The sequence below is a fragment of the Aphelocoma coerulescens genome, chromosome 5 (assembly GCF_041296385.1).
Source record: "Aphelocoma coerulescens isolate FSJ_1873_10779 chromosome 5, UR_Acoe_1.0, whole genome shotgun sequence".
NCBI lineage: Eukaryota > Metazoa > Chordata > Aves > Passeriformes > Corvidae > Aphelocoma > Aphelocoma coerulescens.
In genome coordinates, this window is record NC_091019.1 from 23377984 (window position 1) to 23402158 (window position 24175).

Genomic DNA, 24175 nt, shown 5'->3' on the forward strand with positions numbered 1-24175 from the left:
TGTGGTGGGTTGACTCAGACAGCACTGAGAACTACAGCTCTAGGTTAACTTTTTCTAAAGCTTGCTGCTCTCCGTTGGAGTTTATGCAACTGGACAGTAAGAGAAAGACAGGAATTTATAGCCAGAGTTGAAGATGGGGCTATTTGCTCTGATTTAGATCAGCTTAAATCCTGTTGAGGACATGCACCTTTAGGTAATCACAGCCACGTACACAAAGCAGCAGTTAGTTTGACATAGTGCTTCTGCTCCTGACCAGTGATACCATTCCATACCATCATCATTGCATGGATTTGGACTCTATGATCTCTGTAGGTGCAGAGGTTGTCATTTTGTATGGTTGGGTTTTTTTTTTCCTCGCTGGCTGAAACACTGTTTTGCCTACCAGTTAGTATCTGTTTATCATTTGTTTGGTTTTTTTTCACATAGCTCTTGCTTAAACTGCATTCACTTGCAAAGGTTGATTCTATGTCTGATCTGTGTGGTGAGACATAAGACTACAGAAATATTAAATATTCTAAAAGTGCTGAGTGACTGTTCATTGGAGGAGGGGCAAGATGATACTTCATTAGCATCCTGCTGAAGCATTTTTTCTGCCCTTTTGTTTTCGTACTGCTGCATATTTTGGGCATTGTTGTTTTTGTATGCTGGGATATAAAAGAGGGGGGAGTGTGTCCAGTATCGGCTACCAACTCCAAAGGACTTTAGTGGGTTTTATGCCTGTAAGTTAGAGCATACTTTAACCACTGCCATAGTGAAATGCTCCTAGAGCAACTGACATTATGGAGGTCTTTTTTCAGAGAATTAACACTTTTACAGCCTCACAGTTAACTTCTGCCGGTCCTTGTGATTACTTCTCATTGGAGCAGTGCTTAAAGGGGTTGTCATGTGACACAACAGAACAGCTTGAAGTACCACTTGCCTGTGGGGAAATAACCTAATAGTGAATTCAGTTGTTTTCTCCAGACAGAAAACTGTGGGATTTTTCTTACGTCATGTGTAAGGCCTAGATGAATTTGCCCAGCTAGTAAGGCTGAACATCCCAGAGTTTGCACAGCTAACCATCCTCTCTGAAGGCCCTGAAATGCAGGTAATTCAGTACCTCTTTTTGAGCAAGAAAATGTGGTTAACAGCAGCCTTTTATGACCCCTTGCATCTGCACAGTGCAAAAAACGTCCTTGCAGAAACAAGCCTCAAAGAGCAATTAAAAGCTTTTGATCTTTGAAAGTAAATTTTCTGGTTTGGTGATTGGGGAACTTAAACTTAATTGTGGTAGATAGGCTTTTTATTGACATAGAATATCATGCAAGGAAATTTAAACCTTTAAAATTTAGCCCCTGCAATTGTTAGAAAAACAATAAAATACCCATATTGTTTCTTGTTAAGTGGAAGGGGTTTTTTTCATCACTTCTGTTGCTGTTTGTTACTCCTTTAAATTTGATGCTGAATGAATCAAACTCAGTCTTGCTGCTGTTGCATTTCAGGCATGATCTCAGTGTTTTCTGGGCAGAATGTCAGCTTGGCCTGTTTTTTGGGAAATTGGGGTAGTATGATGGATCACATGAGCTTATTATCTTCTTGTTTATCCCTACTCCCCAATTAATTTCTCTTAGGTACATCTGTTTGATACAAAAACCGATGGCAGGTAATTACAAGTGTATTGTTAAATGAAAGACAGGAATAATGAAATCTAAATTCTGTCCCAAGATTTCTTGTAGGTCTTCTGCATTATTGTGCATAAATCATTTAGTAATTTGTTTTTGTGAAGACAAAAATAATGTTTTCCTCAAGGTGGTGTTATAGCAGCATGCCATAAAATTATAGAACGTGCTGTGTTGGAAGGGACCCATCAGGATCATCAAGTTCAACTCCAGGCCCTGCACAGGCCACCCCAGGAGTCACACCCGAGAGCATTGTCCAAACACTTCTTGAACTCTGTCAAGGCTGGTGCTGTGACCTCTTCCCTGGGGAGCCTATTCCAGGGCCCAAACGCCCTCTGGGTGAAGAACCTTTGTCTAATACCCAACCTAAACCTGCCCTGATACGGCTTCAGGCCATTCACTTTGGTCCTGTCACTGGTCACCAGAGAGAAGAGATCAGCATCTGTCCCCCCTTTTCAACTCTTGATAAGTTGTAGAGCACAAAGGTCTCCCCTGTCTCCTCCAGGCTGAATAGACCAAGTGACCTCAGCTGCTTCTCATACAGCTTCCCCTCCAGATCCTTCACGATCTCAGTGGCTCTCCTTTGGACACTCTCTAACAGCTTTATATCATTTTTATATTGTGGCTCCCAAAACTGCCCCAGCACTCGAGGTGAGGCCGCCCCAGTGCAGAGCAGAGCGGGACAATCCCCTCCCTTGCCCGGCTGGCCATGCTGTGCCTGATGTACCCCGGGGCACGGGTGGCCCTCCTGGCTGCCAGGGCACTGATGGCTCAGATTCAACTTGCCAGTGAGCAGGACCCCCAGGTCCCTTTCCACAGCACTGCTCCAGCTTCTCATTCACTAATGTACACACACAACTGGTGTTGCCCTGTCCCAGGTGCAGAATCCAGCACTTGCCCTTGTTAAACTTCACACAGTTGGTGTCCTTCAAAGGTATTAAAAATAAAATGTTTTTATCTTTGCTGCTTCTTTTAGGAAGCGGTGTGGATAGCTTGAGCGTGGATAAGAACAGCATAAAATCTCCATTTGACCTTCTTGCTGGGGAATGCTTTGCTTTCGAGGTGCATTAGTTCAGTAATCTAAAGTATTCCTTCCTGCTTATTTCTGCTTCCTTTTTCTGTTTAAACTGTACTAGTTTAAGGCTGTGTTCACTCTGCACTGTTAATGGCCCATAACCTGTTTCCCTTCCACCACACTAAGTGTGGTGAGAGCCCGCAGACCTGCGGGATGTATTTTTGGTGTGTACTCAAGCAGCTGCACTGCTGCTGAGACAAGCAAACGTGGAAGCTTTAGTGAAATGCCCAGTCCCCCAGATATAGAATCGAGCCGCAAAGTCTGCAGGATTAAAGTAAGGCTGTTCACCTTGGCTCACTTCCTGCACATGTTGTTGCAAGGAAAAAGCAAATGGTTGTTTATTAGGGAATGATTTAAAAGATTATATTTAATTAAGGTGCTTGCATGGCTGAGTGCTGAAATGCAGCCACCTACTACAGGGAATGTGCCAATTGCTTCGACTAATGCTGTAAGATAGTTAAAAGAAGATACTCTGTTCTATGCATATTGTATTATTTATGGTGGGGACCCTGATGGAGTAATTGATCTCCAGTTCAACAAAGGCAGCTTTTGCAGTGAGGAAGTAATGGGTGAATGATGGGCATTGGATAGTAGTCAGTATTCCTTGCCACAGTAGTTTTTCTGTCTAAATTAAAAGAAGCTATTCATTTTAGTGCTCTGAGAGGGCTTTCCCATTGTCTTTGACTTCCCTCAGTAATATTTAGCCTTTAATTTGAAGTAACTGTAGGAGTTTCTGATCTTTTGGCTAGGACTGATCCATTTTAAATCTTGAAAATGCCAGATACCAAATATACCACATCTCATGGATCGTGGTTGGAAAACTGAAGGAGGGGAAGTTGAACCTGCTCAATGAGCAGTTGCTTGAGTAATCACTAATTTACCTGCTGCTTCAGTGAAGAAACATTTTTCAGCACTTGTATTGCAGTGGGACTATCAATCTGCCTTTACAAATAACCCTCATAACTTCTAATATAGCATAAGCACTCTAAACATCAGGCAGTTTAAATGAGGATAGGGATTAAAACTGTTCAGGGGGATTTGAGTTGTCAGATAATCAGTAGCAGGTGTCCTTTACTTGTGGCAGATGGCTTAGGTGTTGTCAGAGGTTTTACTGCAGAGCAAGAGAGAGCTTGTCTTATTCTTTGCTTCCCAAAGCCAGCCTGAGTATGCACTGGCATGCTTTTCTTCTGTTCTGGCAAGGACCTTTGCAGCAGAGCATAGGAAAGCAAATCAAACTGAAGACTGGCATTTATGCTGATTTATATGATACACTTACGAACCTTCAGCTGCAAACAACTTTTTGAGTAATACCAGAAGTGTTTATTTGAGAGATGGGAATCTTCTTTGATGTATTTTCCTTACCTTTTTGGTGCTGTTAATGAGCAATCTTTTTATACCCTACATGCTTGAATTCAGTATGGGCACCTTTGTCTTCAAAACTAGTTCCTTGTTTTCATTTTAACAAGGGGTGAAGTGCATGCAGTAAAGAGGTTGAGCAAGTTTGTTCCACAGTGTCTCTGGATGGCTGTGAGACTCCTGACTTTCTTCCATAAGCACAGATCATCTCTGCCTTGTGTTTCAGTGCAGTGAGTGTTAAGCCAAGTCTGCCTTAATGCCACCGGTGTTATCTTGCTGACAACATAACTTCTGTTACCAGTGAAGTTTGTGCATGCAGGCACAGAACTGAAGTTTATGGGCAAAGCACTTTCTTCATGCTTAGCTTTTGAATTCCTCCTCTGAGTGCATCACCTGCATTAGTAGGTCTCTGTGAAGTAGGCATGGCATGAGTTAGATGCTTCATGTCAATATAAAGAAGTTGGAAAAGAAACATCTGTGCTGAAGGGCTAAATTTACAGAAGCAAGTGGACCTGAAAGTAAGTGCTTGGAAGTAGTTTTGTGTTCTCTGAGGAATCAAATCTTGTAATAGCCTACCAGTCACTTGACACTGCTTATTTGCAGTCTTAAGACCACAGAGGGAGATCAAAAAGTGCTTGTTCAAGTCTGCTAATATTGCTTGTCTTTCTTTAGTTGTGATGTGTTTTCCTGGTGATCAAATATTGGCAGGTATTGAAGGTATGTCTTTTTGATGCCATCTTGCTGCAAGTTCCAGCGGCTGACTCACTGTAGTCTCTCTCCTTTTGTTTTCATAATATTTTGCAGATTTCAGTAGAGTTAAAACAGATTTCTGATGTGTTTATATCAAACCTGGTGTGGATTTGTACCTGATGAGGGTTTAAGCAGAAATTAAAAATGAATATGGAGTATAATGTGTGCATGGTGTGACAGGAAAGTATCATTAGTAACCATTCAACCTCACAACTACATACCAGCCTGATCAAAATAATGCTCTTCACATATGAAAAGCTTTAAGCAGCAATCCACTGAAAGTATCCAGTGAAGATCCCATGATTCACAAAAAAGACATGCCAGAGGTTTGGCAGTGGAGAGTTCACGCTTCATCCTTGGTGATAGATCCTTTTTGCCAAGAGGCTGAAGTTACTGGCAGTGTTCATGAGGGCACTGAACACATAAGTGTCTTGTATTTCTTCCTCAAAACCTCCTTGGCCAGGCTGATTGCCTGTTTGTACTGATTATACTTTCTGGTACGGAGCTGTGTGACCAGTAATGATCTGTTCTGTAATGTGCACAATTCTCTGGAGTGCTTTCAGGTAAAGGTGGTTTTGTGAAGGATATCCTTGACTTGCTTTCTTAATACAGTGTGAAGTGCTTGCTGAGTATGACTTGTCCTTTAATTTATTTTTCCCTGATTCTTTTTCAGGAAATATTAAATATTTAGATACCAACATTTTTGGAAGTGGCTGCTAAAACAGATTGATTTTCCTCACTCAGTCCTCTTCAGAGTGAAACACGAGTCCGTTTTTTTTACATTCAGCCCAGATGGTATGCTGCTTAAAGTGAGCAATGTGTTGCAGTGAAAATGGACTACTCTCCCCTTCTTTCCGTCCTCCTTTACTTAACTGAACACATCCATGTAGCTCCTATTTGGGTTGAATTCAAAATTAATCAAAGAGGCTGCAGGGTAAGTATGTCAACTGTTGGAATGCCAGCTCTGCCAGATTGAAGGAGTTTCTGCCCCTGCCAACAGACAGTGCAGCTAGTTGGCTACACAAAACCTGACATCTTTATGGACCTTGTTAGAAAATGGACATGAGGATGTGGTTTGGTCCTTTCTGTGTCTGTCTTGAGTGTGTCTGTAGCACTGCCTCTCCTTGTGCGTGCGCAGCCCTGCATTGGGCTGTGTGCTGAGTGGGCAGGAACGTCGCATTCCTGAGGGCTGGGAGCTGAGGACTGCACTGAGGATTTCTTTGAGGGTTTTTTAAAATCCATTAGGAGAGACTTGCAAAGTGTGAGGGAAGCAGAAGGAGTAATACCATTTAAAACAGTTCCACATGTGCCATTGTTTTGACAGTTTTTTATCCACCAACGGTTTTTTTGGGCATGGAGTAATACTCGAAACAAGTTTCTAGATGCACTGGCTGTGGCTCTCAAATTGCTCTCTGTAACATGCAACTCTCCTAGGAGGTGATGAAGGTCATGTTTTAACAGAAGTATTGGTTTCTTTGAAACTGGATTGAGTCAGAGTTCTGTGTTCCCATTCCGGAGCAAAGCTTGGGTAGGGCTGTCTGCAAGTATCTTGATCTGCCACTATCTTTTGTTTGTTTGGTGAAAGGGTTATTAATACATCCTTGCTTTAAAAGAATATTTGGGATAAGGTTATTGTATGACAAAGGAAATCCTGTAAACAACTCACTGGGTAACAAAATTTGATACCTGTTCCTGGAATGTTGCTTCAGTCTAATAGGGTAGAGGTATGGTATTTATTTAAAGGAGTTTTTGAAAGGAACAGGGACTTGATAGCGCTTTTTTAGGGAGGTTGGTTCTTGTTCGTGCTTTTTGCTTTTTGAAACTCTAAAAATTTCTACAATTAGTTAGCTTGGTCTAAATTTTTTCATTAAAGGAATATGGAGAACATGGCTAAAGCTTTTCAGGCAAGATAACAACAGTAGATCTGATGGGAGCTGAGCTTTGGTTATTCTGCCCAGGAGGTGTTACAGTGCATCCAGTTGTTACGTTTTCTCTCAGGAACACCAGGATGCTTCGTGGGGAAAAGGCAGTTCTGTAGCTGGCGCGGGTAGCTGTGAGACCTGCTCTTGGTTCTTAGCTAGCAACTTGCCCATGTCGAGAAGAAGTCTCACTTAAATGTTCACAGAAGGAATTTTCATTTTGAATAGGTGCTACTTCCATGTGGAAGGGAGCAGGCTGGGTGAGAGATACAGATACGAGGTTAGATAAGAAGGTAGTGCAGAGCAATGGAGAGAGATGCCGTGAGATTGGCACCTCTTTGTTGTTGCAGCCTAAATGTACTGCCTTAGTTGCTTAGGTTCTGAGAGAGCAAAAGCCTTGGTAATTTCTAGTTCTCTTGTCAAGCTTGAATAAGCTCTGTTTTATAGCAGAGATTTATTTTTAGCCAGGGCATTCCAGTTTTGTAATATCTGAGAACTTGTAAATTCTAATGAAAGTTATGGATATTACCAGGAAAGTCTTCCAGTAGTACCATACTGACTGGAAAGCTGCTTTTGAGGGGACTGTGGAAAAGGGAGTTAGAGTCTACTGTTGAAGCTCTTACATACTTTATGACTAACTTGGGTACATGGTATGTTGACTGAACTTCTACATTGCAAAGAATACCGAGATATCTCTTTCCTGTCTTGATCTGACAGTGGCATCCTGTAATTTTGCAATACTGTGGTAGATTTCCTCCAGAGGTGGTGTTCGTGCACTGGGAGTTGTTTGCTGATAAAAGGTTGTGTAAATGCTGACGGCTTCACCGTGCAGCTGAGTGTGGTGGTTTTCATTTGGTCATTACTTAGCAGGTACACGTCAGTGATACAAAGACTGATCTGAATGTGTTCACTTACTGTTGTAAGGGGGAAAAACGCCATAAACAACAACGAAGCCCTCGCTGGTTGAACATAGAAGTGCAGAACTCGGTTAACAGTGATGCTGTAAGGCTGCACTAGCCTGGAGGTGCTTATTGATGGGCACGGTATCTGTTCAGTGCTTCATGGCAGGAGTAGCCAAGGATAAACTGTTGCCATTGCTGATTTAAATGCAAGGACTCAGGCAGGAGGCAAAGTTGGGTGTAGCATTTCCCCAGGAGCTGCTGGGATCAGTGAGGGTCCTGCCTGACTGGGCTGGAGCTGAGCTTGTTCCAGTGTGCTGTAGGCTGTAACAATGTAGAGAACAAACCTGCTGTTATCTCCGTGGGAAGAACAATGATGCAGGGAATGAAACTGAGGTTTGAATGACACTCCTAAAAGATGTCTAATTGCCAGCTACATGCCTGGGCATGCTTTTTGGTGGCTGTCACTCTCTTTAAGGTGCTACAGCAGAAGAGTAACTGGTGGCTCTGGGTGTGTGGACAGTGGCTCAGATTGCCCCATTGCCTCAGAAGACCTTATTTCCACCTTTTTTTTCTGAACTACATTGTCTTTTAACAGCTCAGGGCAAATTTCCATTAAGGCATCTGCTCTGTGCTGGTACATTCTTGAAACATCCGCAGGAAAGTCAGCCATTTGCAAGAACTAACCTTTGAAAGGAAATACATTGTTTGAGACGGACATAGGCGTAAAGAGCCTACCTCCCTGAAGCATTCCTCTTGTGTCTTTTGAAGTAGTGATGTGAATCTTAGCAGTTTTGCCTGTGTCATGGATGGAGCATTTGGATACGTTGTGGGGGAGGAAAGGAACCGTCTACATCTGGCTGATTCAGGAGTTTCTGAAAAGCCTCATGCACTAATGCTATAAAGCTTATTATTTTGGTAGATGTGTTCTCCAAAGATGCCTGTAGAAAGCAAATTCCTCCCGGGGACTTCAGGAATGAGCTAGGAAAAAGGTCTTACCTGAAACTTCTTATCCTGGTAGTCGTGATCTGCTCTGTGCCCTGTGCAGCACTGAAGAATGGGGCACTCGCCATGTTGTGTTCATAATGTTTTTCTTTGCCCTTGGTGTTCAGGCCTTCCTGGGAGAGGAAGGAGTTGGACTCCAAGAGCAACAGGAAGCTCTTGGTGTAGGGGTTGGGCAGTGGGGGGAACCAACCACAGCTCTGCAGTTCCAAAAACTTCCCCCAGAGTTCCAAAAAAATAATGTGCTTATTGTCAAAACAGATAAATGATAGGTAAATGGTTAAGCTTTGTGTCAGCTTTGTTTGTTCTTCCTGGTTCTGAACCATGAAGGTATGAAGGCAGGGAGGATGTTTCTGTGACACCTCCATCCTTACCTGGGAAGGTTTGTATTTCTGGGATTTTTGCCTACTCAAGTGCATGTTGCCTGGGACTAGTCTGGGCTATGACAAGAAGACAAGGGGAAGGATACTATTTTTCTCACTCTCTGCCTTGTCTTGTAGCTTCCCCCCAGCTCTGTGACAGGTCATGCCATTTTTATGCTTATTAAAGCCTTTGAGTGTCATTATCCTTCCTTCACAGAAGTTCGTGTTTCTGTGATATCTGCATTCCAAAAAACAATGCACAAAGTGAGAAAAATGGTAGATTAAAATGACTGAGTAGTGCTGTGTTTAACCTTGAAGACAGAGCTCTAGATTTCTTTTTCTCAGTGTTCTCTTGATCTCCAGTATCCTGCTACTGTGCCCCCCTCTACTTGGCAGACTCATTGTGCCAGCTGCCTTACTAGCCTGTGGACAGATGTATGCTAGGGGACTGTATCAACACGAAGAAGCTCAAGTCTGACTTTGATCAGCAGCACTGTGTTTAAAACTTAATTGAAAACCTAGTATGAATGTCAGTGTGTTACCTTGTGCACAGCCCTTGGCTAACAAGAACAACAACCATGTATTCTGCAAGCTAAGTACTGATCTGACAAAAGCATGGGAGGATAGAACTGAGTTCATGGGAGGATGTAGCCTCATCTGTTTTACTTCTGTTTAGACTGACCCTGTGAAGAGAATTTTTTTTAAACAAACATTGCTTTGACCTGAGTATGCATAGAGGCCGCATGTGTGTTCTTAGAAAGAAAATAGCAAGAGGAAATCTGCAAAATAGAGTGTGAGAATGGAGAAGAGATAAAATGAGAATTTAGGAAAAAGAAAGTGCTAGCAAGTACCATGCTCGGGATACTGATAGGATAATGGCAAAATAACCAGGGTCAGGGTCCATTTGTTTCATCTTCATTCAACCTCTGATAAGCAGCTCGCTCAGTGCTGCCTTTGTTAAATCCTCAATAAACTTACCTCTCTTTCATTTGTCGCAGACAGCCAACTGTTGCCTGGGAATAACTTCACGAATGAATGCAACATTCCTGGAAACTTCATGTGCAGTAATGGACGCTGTATCCCTGGGGCCTGGCAGTGTGATGGGCTGCCAGACTGCTTTGATGACAGTGATGAGAAGGAATGCCGTAAGTGACCATTGCTGTGGCCTTATCATGCTTTGTATCACAGGCCTTGGCTAACTAGTGTTACTGCTGTGTTCTGTAGTGTGTGTTAGAGAAGGAGCAAAGCTGCTGCCGCTTTCCTCATTTAGATCTTGTTGAAAAAAACACACAGGCTTTATTGTTTCAGGTCTTCAGTGTTCTTCAGTGTCCAATTTTATTATAGCACCTGGGGAGGTGCCTGAACAGATGGATAAATTGAGATGGACTTGACTTAAATTCTTCCAATATAAGAGTGATGCTCTGTGATTTTTAGGGATCCTGCCTGTACTGCTTCAGCACACCGGTCTAGTGTTATAAGCTGACCTTCACTGCCATCAAACCTAGTTCCTTTCATTTCAGAATTGTTGACTGTATCCTGTGATTTTCGTTCTCCCCAATCAAAATGAACTCTATGAACTTTAATAATAACTTTCTAAAAAATAGGCTAAAATAATTTGCTAATTGGTGTTTTTAAGTTAGAACTTGTATTCTAGAGAGCTAAAAAAGTCTGATCTGGTTCTCATCTGTTTCATCTTTTTCTTAGCATTAAGTAAGATTTAGTTAATGTTACTCAGCCATAACATGATACTTTCTACATGTGTTAATGAGACAGCAAAATTATGCTGTAGCATAATGCTGTGATTTGAAATCCAGTGGAGAGTGAAAAAAGTAAAATTTCATGTGATTCTAGAGCAGCTGAGAAATTTCTGAGACGTTACTGGTTTTCATGTAGCAAATGTGGTTTCTTTAAGTGTGTACTTTACAGAGATTTTCATTACACTTAAACTGAATTTATAAGAAGCTTACCTTTCCCAGGATACTTCTAAGACAGCATTAGCCTTGCTTATGGAGCAGAAGGAAAAAATAAGAGCTTTTTTCAAATTATCTGACTAGAGATACAGTGTGTTGTTAAATGCTCTTGCTTTTTTAATTTGATTCCTCTTCTTTAACCCCAGTAATCTATCGCTTTTAAATAATGGGGCTTTAATAACTGTGCTGTGTAAATCTCCATGTATAGTTTTGCTTTCAGCCTGTGAGCTTTTTCACTTTCTAAAGAATTAAAAGTATCTGTATGAAGTATCTAATGCTTTGCAGTCTTTATAAATCATCAGGCTTGTGTTGCAACATTGAAGACAGGTTAGTTTAATTTTTTTTCACACTTAAATGTTAACATTAAAGGATAGGCCTGTTACAAGGCTTGATCAGTGTCATGCATATCTGTTTAAACCCTAGCAGAAATTATATCAGTGGCAGCTTTGGCAAGAATAAAAATATCTTAAGTTCAGCCTGTACCTTTCAGTGAGATGTTCCTGATGACAACAACTGTGTGACTCAGGTTCCTTGTTACTTTGCTCCTGAGCAGACTGCTGGCATGACTTTTGGTGTGCTTTTTCTACTTCTTAAAACAAGCTGATTGATGGTACTTCTTTGTATTATTAGGATACACACCAGGAGTTTTTGTGTCTCTAAGAATGTTGTCATTGTCTGCCTTGCATAAATTTTCTTTCATTTGATACAATTAGATGATGTTTATGAACATTAACCTTAATGAAGGCCGGACTGGGTATTTACTCAGGAATCAGTAACAGGAAAATATGCTTTGTGACTCCGTTCAAAAATTTCCTTACCAAAATCAGTTTGGTCTAGTGAATTACAGACAGTAATAAACATAGCAACTGACAATAAAATATAAATAGCTGTAAATGGCAGTTCATAAAAGCTGTTCTTGTCACCACAGACTCAAATAAACCTCAATGATGTAGGCTGTGCTGCAGCTATGAATTTTAAGTTGCTGCGGAACGGTCCTTCCTGGTTTTTTTTCAAGTACTTTTATCCAGCTTGATTGGCTGACAGTTTCTGGAGGAGCATCCTTTTGATCCTGCACAAATTGATGGAGATAATTAGACTGTTCTTTTCTCTTGCCATACATCTATCTGCTATTGGATCACCCTCACAAATGTAAAATCAGCATACAAAAGAGACTTGCAGGGAGAGCAGTCGATTTGAATCCTATGCTGGCCTACTGTTAAGAGGTCAGATAAGTCAAAACAGAATGGAGGTAGTGCTCGTTTGAATCTCCACATTTGTAATGTTTCCAAACAGTCTTTTACATTATAAAGTAATCAAAAGTTGGATGGGCTTATACAGACCAAATCTGGGGTCAGATTTGTTCCTAGCTCAGAGAAAAAAGTGTTGAAAAGCAGCCCTATACATACAAAATTTTATTTTTTAAATCATCTTAAGCTAAACTTTGTTACTTTCCTTCCACTGGAATAGGGCTCTACTTCCTAGAACTTACTTTGCAGTGAAATTAGAGTCCTTTGTTTCTGCTGTGATTTTGCTTTGCAGTAGCTGAGCTGTCGATGGTGAACACAAAGCCATAGGAGTTGCATCAGCAGCATGAAGTGGCTGAGTTCCCAGTGTGTCACTACTCACAGCTGTACTTTAAGCTGCTTTGTCTGTGATTCCTCCTCAAGTAACTATTTCACATTGAGAAGTGTTAACCTTGCTTAAAAATGTCTGTGTGTAAGAGTTTGGTTACAGGGTTTGTTTGTTGTGAAGATGAGTACTCTGTTTTGGCATGCCCATGAGGAAGTAGTCCTGCACACGTGTGTGGTTATGTGGAAAGTCTTTCTCTTTTGGTTTGTCTTATTGTTGGACATCCACATTCAACCATATTTTATCAATTCTGTTGCTGTCTCTCATCCTGTCTGTCCCCATTTAAACAGGAAAACTTTGAACTCAGGGTCTGATTCTCATTTTTTGTGGCCAGCAAGTAGAAAAGTGATGGTCTGGCTGTGAGGAGGAAATAAGATGCAAAGCAGAATTACCTGCACTTTGTCCATTCTTGTCTTATCTCTTCCCTGTCTTGCTTTTGTCCCTTTTCTGTCTCCTCTTCTGCAGGACCATCTCTGTTAACCACGTCACTTTGCTTGTGGCCTTTCTCTTCATCTCCCACACTTGTCAGAACCCACATGCCCACATACCATCTGTCATCTTCCACGCTTCCTCTGTACCCTTACCTGTGACTTTAACACTTCCCATGCCAGCTGTCTTTGTGCTATTTAGTGCACAGAACATTTCTCATACCCTTGCCTTCACTCATGGTGATGTGATGACTGAAAAATGTTACCTGGTTTTATCTGGGGACGAGGGTCAAGGAAAGGCATGGAAGGGAGGGAATAAGCTGAGACAGTGAGTTCTCATTGTTGTAAATAAGAACTACTTCTTGAAGAACAACCTTGCTTTTTTTTTTTTCTGCAGGCCAATAATTGAGCTCGAAAAAGATTAATTTACCATATCAATGTGAATGTTTTGTGAGTACTTCCAGTTTTCTGTAGTTTGAGTAATGTGCTATCATCAGTGTATCTCCCAGTGGAGAACTGTTTCATAGTTAATCCCCTTGTCTTCTGGTTCTCATCATGCTCCTTAGCCTGTGTAGTCCAGTATTTGTCATGCATGTTTCTTTGAAGTATTGGTATTACTACTGTTTTTCACCTGTGTGAATGATTTTTAAAGGAAGCTGAGGCTCTTCTTAACAAACACAGCATCTTAACCAACAGGACTTCCCTGTGAAGCTCGGAGGGATTGCATAGATCCTAAATCCTCCTCTGGTTGCACACCAGGCACTACAGATACCCGGGGCTAGTGCTTGCCCTGGTTGGGTTGGGAGCTGCATGCTGTCAGCACTCAGTTCTTTCTGTTACCAGATACGGAAAATCCAAAATTTTCCAAAACAGAGAACCTGAATGGAAGGAGCCTAGAAATGTGTGCTTGCATGTTTCAAAATGTTTCAAGGTAAATTAATTATCTCTAGTGCTGACTTTTCTACCTACCTGCCGACCTATTCCTTTGAAGCCAAGACCTGCATCTCGCTCTTGGAAGGATTCTCGTCTTGAGATTTCAGAGTGCACTAATATTCCTAGTGAAGCTCCTAATTTACTCTGTTATCTCTGTTTCCTCTTTCCTCTTTGTACACCTTTGTATTAGATTATTACAGAGAGAACATTGTGAACACAGAATGGCTTTTGTCACTAATGAGCAGCAGCTAGTGGGGAGATGGCATGTGCTGCCTTTGTCAGCTAACAAGCAGCAGATGGTGGGGATTCAGAGCATGGCACATCATCCACACTAAGTGCCTGGCATGACAGCAGCCAGAATTAGAGACATACCAAATACCCAGGAGTCTAGATTTTCCTTCATTGCTCTTCTGAGAGATGCCAAATTTGTATGTTCAGCTATGAGCAAATAGTGGCATACAGTGAATCAGTGACTAGCTCTGTTAATCCAAGGGCTAAAGAGTGCAGGCTGTGGGCTAGAAAAAACCTGTATGCAAGGATAGCCTTGGGGCAGTGTGTTCTCATGTCCGAAACCTCTGTCTCACTTGTTTCTGTTTCCGGTTGTCACCGCTACTCATTCAACACAAACGTAAAGGTAAAGCAGGTTTCTGAGTCAATGCTAGAAGTTGTGACTGGGTTGTATAGATGTCTGAACAATGGGGCATCATCCATGCTTGTAAGGATGTGCTGCCAAAACGCTCCTGGGCTGGCTAGCAAGAGCTGGTCTCTAGGAACATCCGGAACTGTGGTAATAAAAAGCTCGTTTCATCACCAGCAATCCATCGTCATCAAACCTTGCTCTGATCATCCTTCAGACAGAGCAAGTCTCCTCCATGGGGAAGAATGTCTTTATTAAATGAAGTGCTGCATGAAAATGGTCCATTATAGCTAGGATTCCCCAGACAGGTATTGAAGCCACCTGCCAAGCAGGTTCCACTAAAGGTCAGTTTTGTCTCTTTGCCTGAGACACATGTGCTTGCAGGGAACACAGTGCAATCAGAACTGAAAGTTTTATAATACCTGCAGTCCTGAGTTGCACTCAGCATGGTGTGGTGAGCCAAGCTTTTCTGCAGCTTCATAGCAGCAGGCTAACTCTCATGGTCCTGAACACTGTGACTCATATTTGGGCAATCTGAAAAATCTGTTTAATCCAGGTGTCTAGTAGATCTGGTAAGAGCATTTCTGTTTCTGTGTCAGGGAATTGAAGCCCTTGGCACCCCTGCTGAAGCCAGAGTCCTGGTGACAAACACCCTCGGAACTCCTGCACCTGGTAGGCTGAGTGCCATTGTGCAAGGATGAAGGTGTGAGATGGGAATGTTTTCTGGTTATGGTTGTGACCATGCTTCTGTTGCTGGTTTTGCAAGCATTTTTAACTGTCTTTGTCAGGTTAGTAGAATAATATTTGAGATAGTCCTGTAATTACTTGTTCATTGCTGATATGTTGGCATATTAATCTTTGATTTAATCTTCTCTTGTGTGTCTCTTAACTATGTTCTTGCTTTACCCTATAGATTTGGAACTGTGTGTTTATATATAATAAACATGACCTATTTTGTCACATTCCATTCTGTATCTGTCTTTCTATGTTGAGTATGTTTGCATTTCCATTTAACCTTGTGTGCATTTAGATAGACTTTGTATAAATGCTTTATAGTCTCAGAAGATCTCCACACCTGGTGTCAGGGTGTGGAGTGCTGGGGTGGGAGATGTGGCACAGCTAATCCTGCATCATTCAAAGTGTTTGTATCTGCACACTTGCTCTAAATCTTCGTTGTCTCTGCACTGATGGAGACTCAAACTGGATTAGCAGTATATTGCAGTTTGAAATTGCAGCCCACAGTAACCATTTTTAAGTTTCCCCGACGTTTGCTATACCTTATTTCCCTTCCGTTTGACGTCTCCAATAGAAATCTTTCTTACCAGACAAATGTTTACTGCTCCCTCTGGTGTTCACTTGCAACAGGTGCTGGGGCTCCCCCCGCTGAGGCGCGGCGGGGCCGCGGGTTCGTAATGATCACTTACACGCGGCGGCGGAGGAGACAGAAAGTCTTTTCAGGGGAGTGCCAGATGAAACCTACGCTCTGCAATTAGTAGCCCGGGTTTCCTAGATCATGTGAAGAATGTTTTCCTGTGCTCTGAACCCTTTCATCTGGGAAACTGAAACTCTTAGAGAACAAAGGCAGATTAGCTAGGTTTTCTTCAGGTGAATTTTGACTGGCTTAATTTTCAGTTTCAGCATTCAGTTTCTACAAAAGAGGTAGTTTTTTAACAACTGCATCTGAGAGCTGTAAAGTATTTAAAAAAAAGAAAAAAATCCCACTGAAACCAAAGTCATGTCTGAGGAAGTTGGTCTGTCATTGGAGAAGCTCTTGAGTGCAAGAACTCCTACACTGGCTGGCACGGGCTGCAGTAGGGAGGAGGTGGATTGAGTGGGGACTGCAGCAGCTTCAAAGCCATGTCATATGCTTGGAAGCCTCAAATGAGAGCTGTCAGACTGCCTTGTCCTGCCCTCTTTGATGTAGGGTATATTTCAGGAGGTGGCCTTTAGATTTGTTGCTGTTCACTGTTTAAAAAAAAAACCAACCAAACATAAATTATGGAGTTTGCCCTCACTCGAGATTATGCTTTGAGTCTGCTCTACAGGAAGCTCACAAGTTGATATACTAAGGCACATTAGGTATCCATGCTTTTCACTTTGTAAGTCCCAAAATTATAATGGAGGCAAAGGCAAAATTTATTACTAAAGGGTCATTACTAACAACCTAAATCATTCTGGTGGCAGTCTGAATTTAGATGTGTGTCCTCTCCTTGCATTACAGTTTGCTGTGAGAGCAGTCAAAATCATAACTTCCACACTGCTAAGAATAAGTAACCAGCTTTAGTAGCCACTTTAAAAGACAGAGAAAAAAGGTCTTGTAGAGACAATGAGTTCTGCAGTCTTTATAAGCTATTTAATGCGTGCTTGTTATGATAGTACAGTTATTACAGCTGAAGACATTTTGCTTGGATTTAACCACTCAGCAGGGTCAGTCTAATGAATGGCTTTCATGTACAGGAGCAAAGAGCACAAAGTAACTCTGGCTCCTATCCTTTCAAATACTAGGCTTTCAGTTCAACAAACAGAGCTCAGTGCACTGAAGAATGAGATGCAGTGTTTTGTTAAAAAATGTCTGCCCAATTCAGAAGGGGTTGTGTAAACCAGTTGAGATCTAGAAACACAGCAGTGGGCCAAAACTCGGGCAGGACTAATCCTACCCGTCAGTAAAGATTACTGACATGGAATTAATATTTAGTAGCCCCAGAAAATTATTCTAAAGCATCAGTTAAAGCCAGGTGTAGACAAGGGATAATTCTACAGAAAATGAGGGGCAGGGTGATATTTTCAAGAAATGCTTTCAGATTCCTGGGATTAAGATTCAGCCTTGCATACCTGCAACAAGTTTTTGCTCTGCCCCATCATGTGTAAAGGTGAAGGCAATCTCAGCTGTTGCAGTCTGCAGCTGCTAGCAGGTGCATTTTTAGCTTTGGGAAGTCCCCATTGCTGGTAAGTTGTACTCTGTCTTGCTAGTAAACAACATATAGTAGTGTGAGCTAAATAGCTGTGAAGTGGACTTGTATCAAAACTCACTACATTTTGGAGAAGATAAGTATTCATTAGTTGCTTATTTGCAAGTAAGTGATTTAGTGACCTGGCACTTAAAAAAAAAACCTAAATAAACCCAAAAAATCCTAAAAGGGGAACTCCAGCATCGAGATGACTTTTTCACATCTGAAGATTTTGTTACAACCTTATGATTGTAAAACGATTCAAAAGTATTAGACCTGAACTTGTAGTCTTTAGTTCATCAAATCTCTGTTTACTACTTTGGGAAGTGTGGAGTGGCTGTGATAAGGTTCACAGTACTTACCAGAGGTTTAGGTGGCTGTGAGCTTTGGTCATTGTCTGTGTGTAGTTGTGGAGGTGATGACAAGCCTCTGCTGCAAATGGATGTGTCCCAAGACACATGAAAGGTTGATACAAACAATGAAGCTAGTTGTCAAATACTGATGGATTTGAAGTGCTCTGTAATCCTCTGTGTGCATGAAAGAGGGTGATACAGGCACAATGAGTAAGGTAAAGGCATAAATATAAAAGCAGTACATTAAAATAACTAGTATAATTAGAGCAAATTGAATAGTTCATAGCTCTGAGTAGTGCTAAAATCTATGTGAAAGGTGGAACTGTGAGGCTTGTGGCATTTTTTGAGAGTATGATCTGGGAGTTTGACTTTCCTTGTAAACAGGACTAACTGCCTTTGTGGTGCCCTGCCTTACACTACATCTCCATCTAGTGCATTTTAAATGCTTACAGAGAAAACAAGATTGTAAGGAGTCACAGAATCTCAGTATCACAGAATGATTGGAATTGGAAGGGATTTCTGAAGGTCATAGTCAAGCCCTCTGCTATAGTAGGTTCACCTGGAGCCAATTGCAGAGGATCATGTTCCAGGTGCCTTTTTTAATATCTCCAGAGAAGAAGACTCGAGAACTTCTCTGACCAGCACTAGCTCTGGACAGAGCACTCCCAACACAGCCTCACCAGGGCAAGGTAGAGAGGAATTGGCTTTCGTCCAGTCCTCAGGTACCTCTCCTGTTCTCCATGATCTTTCAGAGGTGATGGAGAGTGGCTTCGCAGTAGCGTCTTTCAGCATGTGTCAGTGCATCCCATTGGGGCCCATGGATTTGTGGGTGTCAAGTTTGCCTGATCTCTAACCTGTTCTTCCCCAGCCAAGGCAAAGTAAATTTTTCTCCAGACTTTCTCTCTTGCCTCCATGGTTTGGGATTCCCAAGGGCTGGCCTTAGTAAAGACTGAAGCAAAAATGCATTCAGTATCTCAGCTGTCTCTGTGTTCTCTGTCACCAGGGTCTCCACCTCATTCCCAAATGGGTGGGCCCAGATTTTCCCTCGTCTTCCTTTTGCTACTGATGTACTTGAAGAAGCCCTTTTTGGTGTCCTTGACATCCATTGCCAGTTAATTCTAAATGGACCTTAGCTTTCTTGTTGCTTCCCTGTCTACTCTGACAGTGTTCCTATGTTCCTCCCAAGTGGCTTGTCCCCTTCTCCACCTTCCAGAATATTTCTCTTTGTTTGAAATTTGCCAGAAGCTCCTCACTTATTCATGCAGGTCTTCTGCCCCCTTTGCTTGATTTTTTATTCATAGGGATGCACCTGCCCCCTTTGATGCATCCCTATGAATAAGAAATCAAGTAATCTTGAGGTGGAAGGAAACGTTACTTGAGTATTAACCAGCTCTCTTGGACCCTCTTACCTTCTAGGGCCATAACTCATACGATTCTTCCTCCAGATTCCTTTGGCCTTGAGGATGCCAAAGTTAGCTCTCATGTAGTCCAGGCTGGAATTCTAGTTACTGCTGACTTCCTCCACTCAGGATCTTGAATGCCATGGTCTCACGGTCACTGCAGTCAAGGCTGCCCCCAGTCTTCACACCCCCAGCCAGTCCTTCCTTGTTTGTCAGTGCAAGGTCCAGCAGCACACCTCTCCTTGATGGATCCTCCACCACCTGTGTCAAAATGTTACCATCACTGCTGTGCAGGAACCTCCTGGGCTCCTGTGTGCCCACATGAGTTGTTTTTCCAGCAGAGATCAGGGCAGAAGTTCCCCATGAACACCAGAGCCTGTGACTGTGAGGCTGCTTCCAGCTGATGGGAGAATTCCTCATTGACTTCCTCTTCCTGACAGGGTGGCCTGTAGCAAACACCCACAGCAGTGTCACCCACGTTGTCCCTGAATTTTACCCATCAGCTCTTGTCTTGTTCTTCACCCAGCCTGAGGCAGAGCTCGACAGAGCCCAGCTGCTCTCTCACATAAAGAGCAGTTCCATCACCTCCCCTTGCTGGTCTGTCTCTCCTAAAAAGGTCGTAGCCTTCCCTGACAGGGTTCCAGTCATGTGAGCTGTCCCACCATGTCTCTGTAACTGCAGTGACATCGTGCACACAGACCTCTCATTCTGCCTGGTTTTTCCCCATCCTGTGTGTGTTGGTGTACAGGCATTTCAGAGAGGTAGTTATTCCTGCAGGTTTCCCTGGAGGAAGGGGTGCAGGAGGACGTACCAAAGCCACAGACACCCCTGAGGTGGTTTTCCTTCTGTATCTCATCTTAGGAGGCAGATAAGGAACATTTTTTGTTGCTGTGGTTGGCCTGGTTTATTCCCCTGCTGGATGTGATGTAGTGAGAGTGTTGCCACTTTGAACCTCACACCCTGAGTCCTTCCGTTTAAAGCCTGCTCACTGAGTTGGCCAGTCTTTGCCAAAGATCCCCTTGCCTCTTCTAGATGGATCCCTTCTAGGTGAATCCCTTACAGGACTATACACAGGGATTATTTTTTATATTGGCTACTTTTGGTGGGGGGTGTGTTAATATATGGAAGGAGAAGATTTAACAGCAAGGCTTCAACTTAGGAAGAGAGACACATTCTACCAGAATTAGCATCCTGAAAAGATCATGGCAATGAAAAGCTGCAGTCAAAGTAGATTTTGCTTATTAATGGAGTAGGCATTGTCATGTGCTAGGATTTCAGGCTGTCAGGCGTTGTGCAAACAACAATCGTAGAAAACTGTACAAAACCAATCTTTAGGTGTCTCATTCTTACTTATAATGCAGTAATAATTTGTATAAAAATCTAATGAAATTAGCATCTCTTTTCTTTTTCTAGATAACTAGAATATATAGCAGAAAGCTAGGAATTTCTCAGTAAAAGTAGTTGTATGTTTTGTAGTAGTTGCACATCTATACATAGAAAATGTCTGGACTTCTAGTCACATCTCATAATCACTGAGTGCTTTTAAGTCTCCTTCTGTGTTTCTTGCTGCTTCCTGTCATCATCTCCTGGCTGATGTGGAATATTTCTTGCAGGTAGGTAAAAAACATCAGAATTCTTAAGCAAAGCTGAATATTAAACAACGCATGAAATGAGCATCTGCATTAATTGGGAAGATGCTGCAAGGCAGCTGCTGATCTTTTTGCCACTTACTCAGATGGCTCTCAAACTTGGAATGTCAAACTGGTATTAGCTCTTGTTTTTACTCGTGATTAAGCAACCAAATACTTAGTAGTTATAATAAGATTTGTAACTAAGTGACCATGGTGAATGTTTCATTTGAAGCTCAATTACACATGAGTAAGGGCAAGTGCAATAGCTGCTTATGTTTGATACCTTTTTATGCAGGGAGATCAAGAGGGTTTGTGGTGCTAATTATTTAATCGTCTTGATGGGGGTCAGTAAATAGCCCAGCTGGAGAGCTTGGAATTGGACAGGTTTAACAGTTGGATGGAATCAGTGGCACAACTGAAAGAAAAAGAACAGGTCGGTCGTGTCTCAGAACGGAGTGAGGTGTTGTAGCCCATCAGACACACGGATGTTCTGAGGAGCACTGCTACTGAAGTGCCTTAAGCATGGTGCTCCGTCCTGCTTGTTTGCATCCTGAGTAACTTAACAACTCTGAAATTGTGCATACTTTGTCCTTTAGTATGGTGTTATTGTTCAGGTTGTTTAGTGAGTAGTAACTTCTAAAATACTTCTCTTAGTGAGAAACTGCTTCACTGAATGTCTGAAATCCAAGGTTTTTGTCTGTGCTCTCTTCTGACATCTTGACTGCTTTGTGATGATTTTGAAGGACTAAAACATAGACTCCTAGACCATGAAATATTACTTTAGGGCCTTACTGTCTGACAAGAGGTAAAGGCCACTGACTCATAGTAATTCAGCTCTGAAGTGCTTTCTTTTTTCACCCTTTTAGAAGGAAGCCATTTACTCTTCATGGCAGCAGTCTCCCTTGGCTTTTTTTGCTTTAGCATTGGCCTTTTTCTCTTACTGCTAACTGTAGTGTAAATATTACTCTTGTTAGTGGGTGATAGTTTATTGTATTGGAGGCAACCCCTGGTGCTTCCTACTGGGCTAATTTCACTACTTACAAAACCATAAAATTGATTCCTTTAAAATAAAGCACATTTTAGGCTCTTTTTCTCTGTGTTTGCATTAGCAGTTTAAGAGTAGCAACTCTTCCACCTGCCTGGTTAAACAGGGAGCAAAGTCAGGAGTGACCCAAGGGCTTTTTGTAGGTGGAATGAACACTCTGCAGTTGGCTGTGTTTTGTATCATAACTCATTAAATTAAATAGTTGTTTTGTTTTGAATTGGAGAAGTTCTGGCATAGTGGACTGTTGGGTGTGTTTTATACTGGGAATATAAGTGCCAGCTTTTTTCTTGATAGGAAAAAGCAAGCAGAGGAAGTGAAACTTCTCTGTGTTGTTCTGCAAGATGACCCTGTTCCAGAGCTCTGTGAGCCAACAAATGATGCATTTGCCTTCAGTGCTAATGCAGCTGAGTGACTGCAAGTAACAGTGGCTTTCCCACTGGGAACAGAACTGAAAATACTGTAGGGTCCAAACAGCAGTTAACTAACCCAAAATAACTGTAAGTGTTAACAGGGTTAGGGTTTATATCAGTTCTTGGGGTAAAAGGAATCATATCCTGGTGCCATCCTGCTTGTGTTACATAGTGTTGTCAAATCAATCCTTCTTTGTAAATTAAAGTTAAAACCTTTATCTCCTTCACATAAAGCCTTTACTGAAATGCTGCATCTCGCCATGCATTCATAAAAAGAATGTGGTTTTACAGTGCTGTCTGATGTGCCTGTGGCATCCCTTACCTAAATTAACAACAGCAGAGGAGTTTAAGGCTGTTTATTATCAAAGTCAGGAAAACACCAATGGCTTTGCAGCAATGCAGCATCTGCACACAGTGGTTTCTGTCTGGAGAGCTGCTCTTGTCGCATGCAAGTAATCAAGTTTTGATTAGCTGAATAAATCATTATCTGTTGTTGAGTTGAGATGTGTAGCTGTGAAGCAGCATAAAGTTACTTTGCTTGATTGCTACTTGGAGAGGTTCTAAGGTAACAATTTGAGTTCAAAGATGCTCAAGTGCTGTGCAGATTACTTCTATCTGTATTTTGTCACAAAATGTCGACTCTTGTATCTGCTACATCCTGTTTCCTCACTTCAGATTTCAAAATAATTGAGAAACATTTTAAAATAGAAATGTTTGTAAAGTTAAAAGAAGGAAATAGGCTTGTCTACTGGCCACATCATGTGGGGTGCCCATTGTGTGCTCTCTTTGCATGCTGCATGCAGTAATAAGTGCCCAGTTCACTATAGCTGTGAAATGCTTGAGGTGTAGATTAGCTGGCTCAACAGTAACACAGTCATAAAATCACAGAATGGTCTGGTTTGGAAGGGACCTTAAAGATATGTGGTTCCAACCCCCCTGCCATGTGCAGGGACACCTTCCACTAGACCAGATGGCTCAGAACCCCATCGAACCTGGCCTTGAACACTTCCAGGCATGAGGCATCCGCAACTTCTCTGAGCAGCCTGTTCCAGTGCCTTGCTACCCTGACAGTAAAGAATTTCTTCCTTGTATCCAGTCTAAATCTACTACTCTCAGCTTAAGTCCTATCACCACATGTGCTTGTAAATAGTCTGTCTCCACCTTTCTTGCAGATCCCCTTCAGCTACAGAAAGGTCACAGTAAGGTCACCCCAGAGCCTTCTCTTCTCCAGGCTGAACAACCCTGACTCTCTTGGCCTTGTCTCATGGGAGAGGTGCTCCAGCTCTCTGGTCCATTTTCTGGACTCCCTCTAACAGGTCAATGTCCCTCCTGTGCTGAGAACCCCAGAGCTGGATGCAGCACTCCAGGGGTCTCACAAGGACAGAGTAAAGGGGTAGAATCCCGTCCCTTGCCCTGCTGGCCTCACTGCTTCGAATGCAGTCCAGGATGCATTTGGCTTTCTAGGCCACAAGTACACATTGCCGGTTTATGTCCAGTCTCATCCGCCAGAATCCCCAAGTCCTTCTTGGCAGGGCTGCTCTCAGTCCTTTTCCTTGACCCAGGTGCAGCACCTTGCACTTGGTCTTGTTAAACTTATAGTTAATACTGTTAATTGCAGAATGCATTTGATGTCTTTGCTGCTCCATCTATGAAAAGAAAAATCATCTGCCCATCACAGATCAGTTGTAACCTTCTAGTCAGGTTCCAAGTCATTTTAGCCATGAATATCAAAATTGCTTTTATTCAAGAGGGTTGTCTGTATACGGTATA

The 24175-nt window shown here is 42.2% G+C and overlaps 1 protein-coding gene across 4 annotated transcripts in view; it reads left to right on the top strand.

The window, feature by feature from the left end:
- The window catches only part of LDLRAD3 (low density lipoprotein receptor class A domain containing 3), a 107452-nt gene that overhangs the window by 24621 nt on the left and 58656 nt on the right, over window positions 1-24175 (top strand). For 3 of the 4 annotated variants that reach the window (XM_069017120.1, XM_069017121.1, XM_069017122.1), the window contains exon 2: window positions 10020-10166. In XM_069017120.1, coding sequence (XP_068873221.1) covers window positions 10020-10166 — 147 coding nt within the window. The remainder of the gene's footprint in view (window positions 1-10019; window positions 10167-24175) is intronic. The other variant, XM_069017123.1, reaches the window with a different exon arrangement.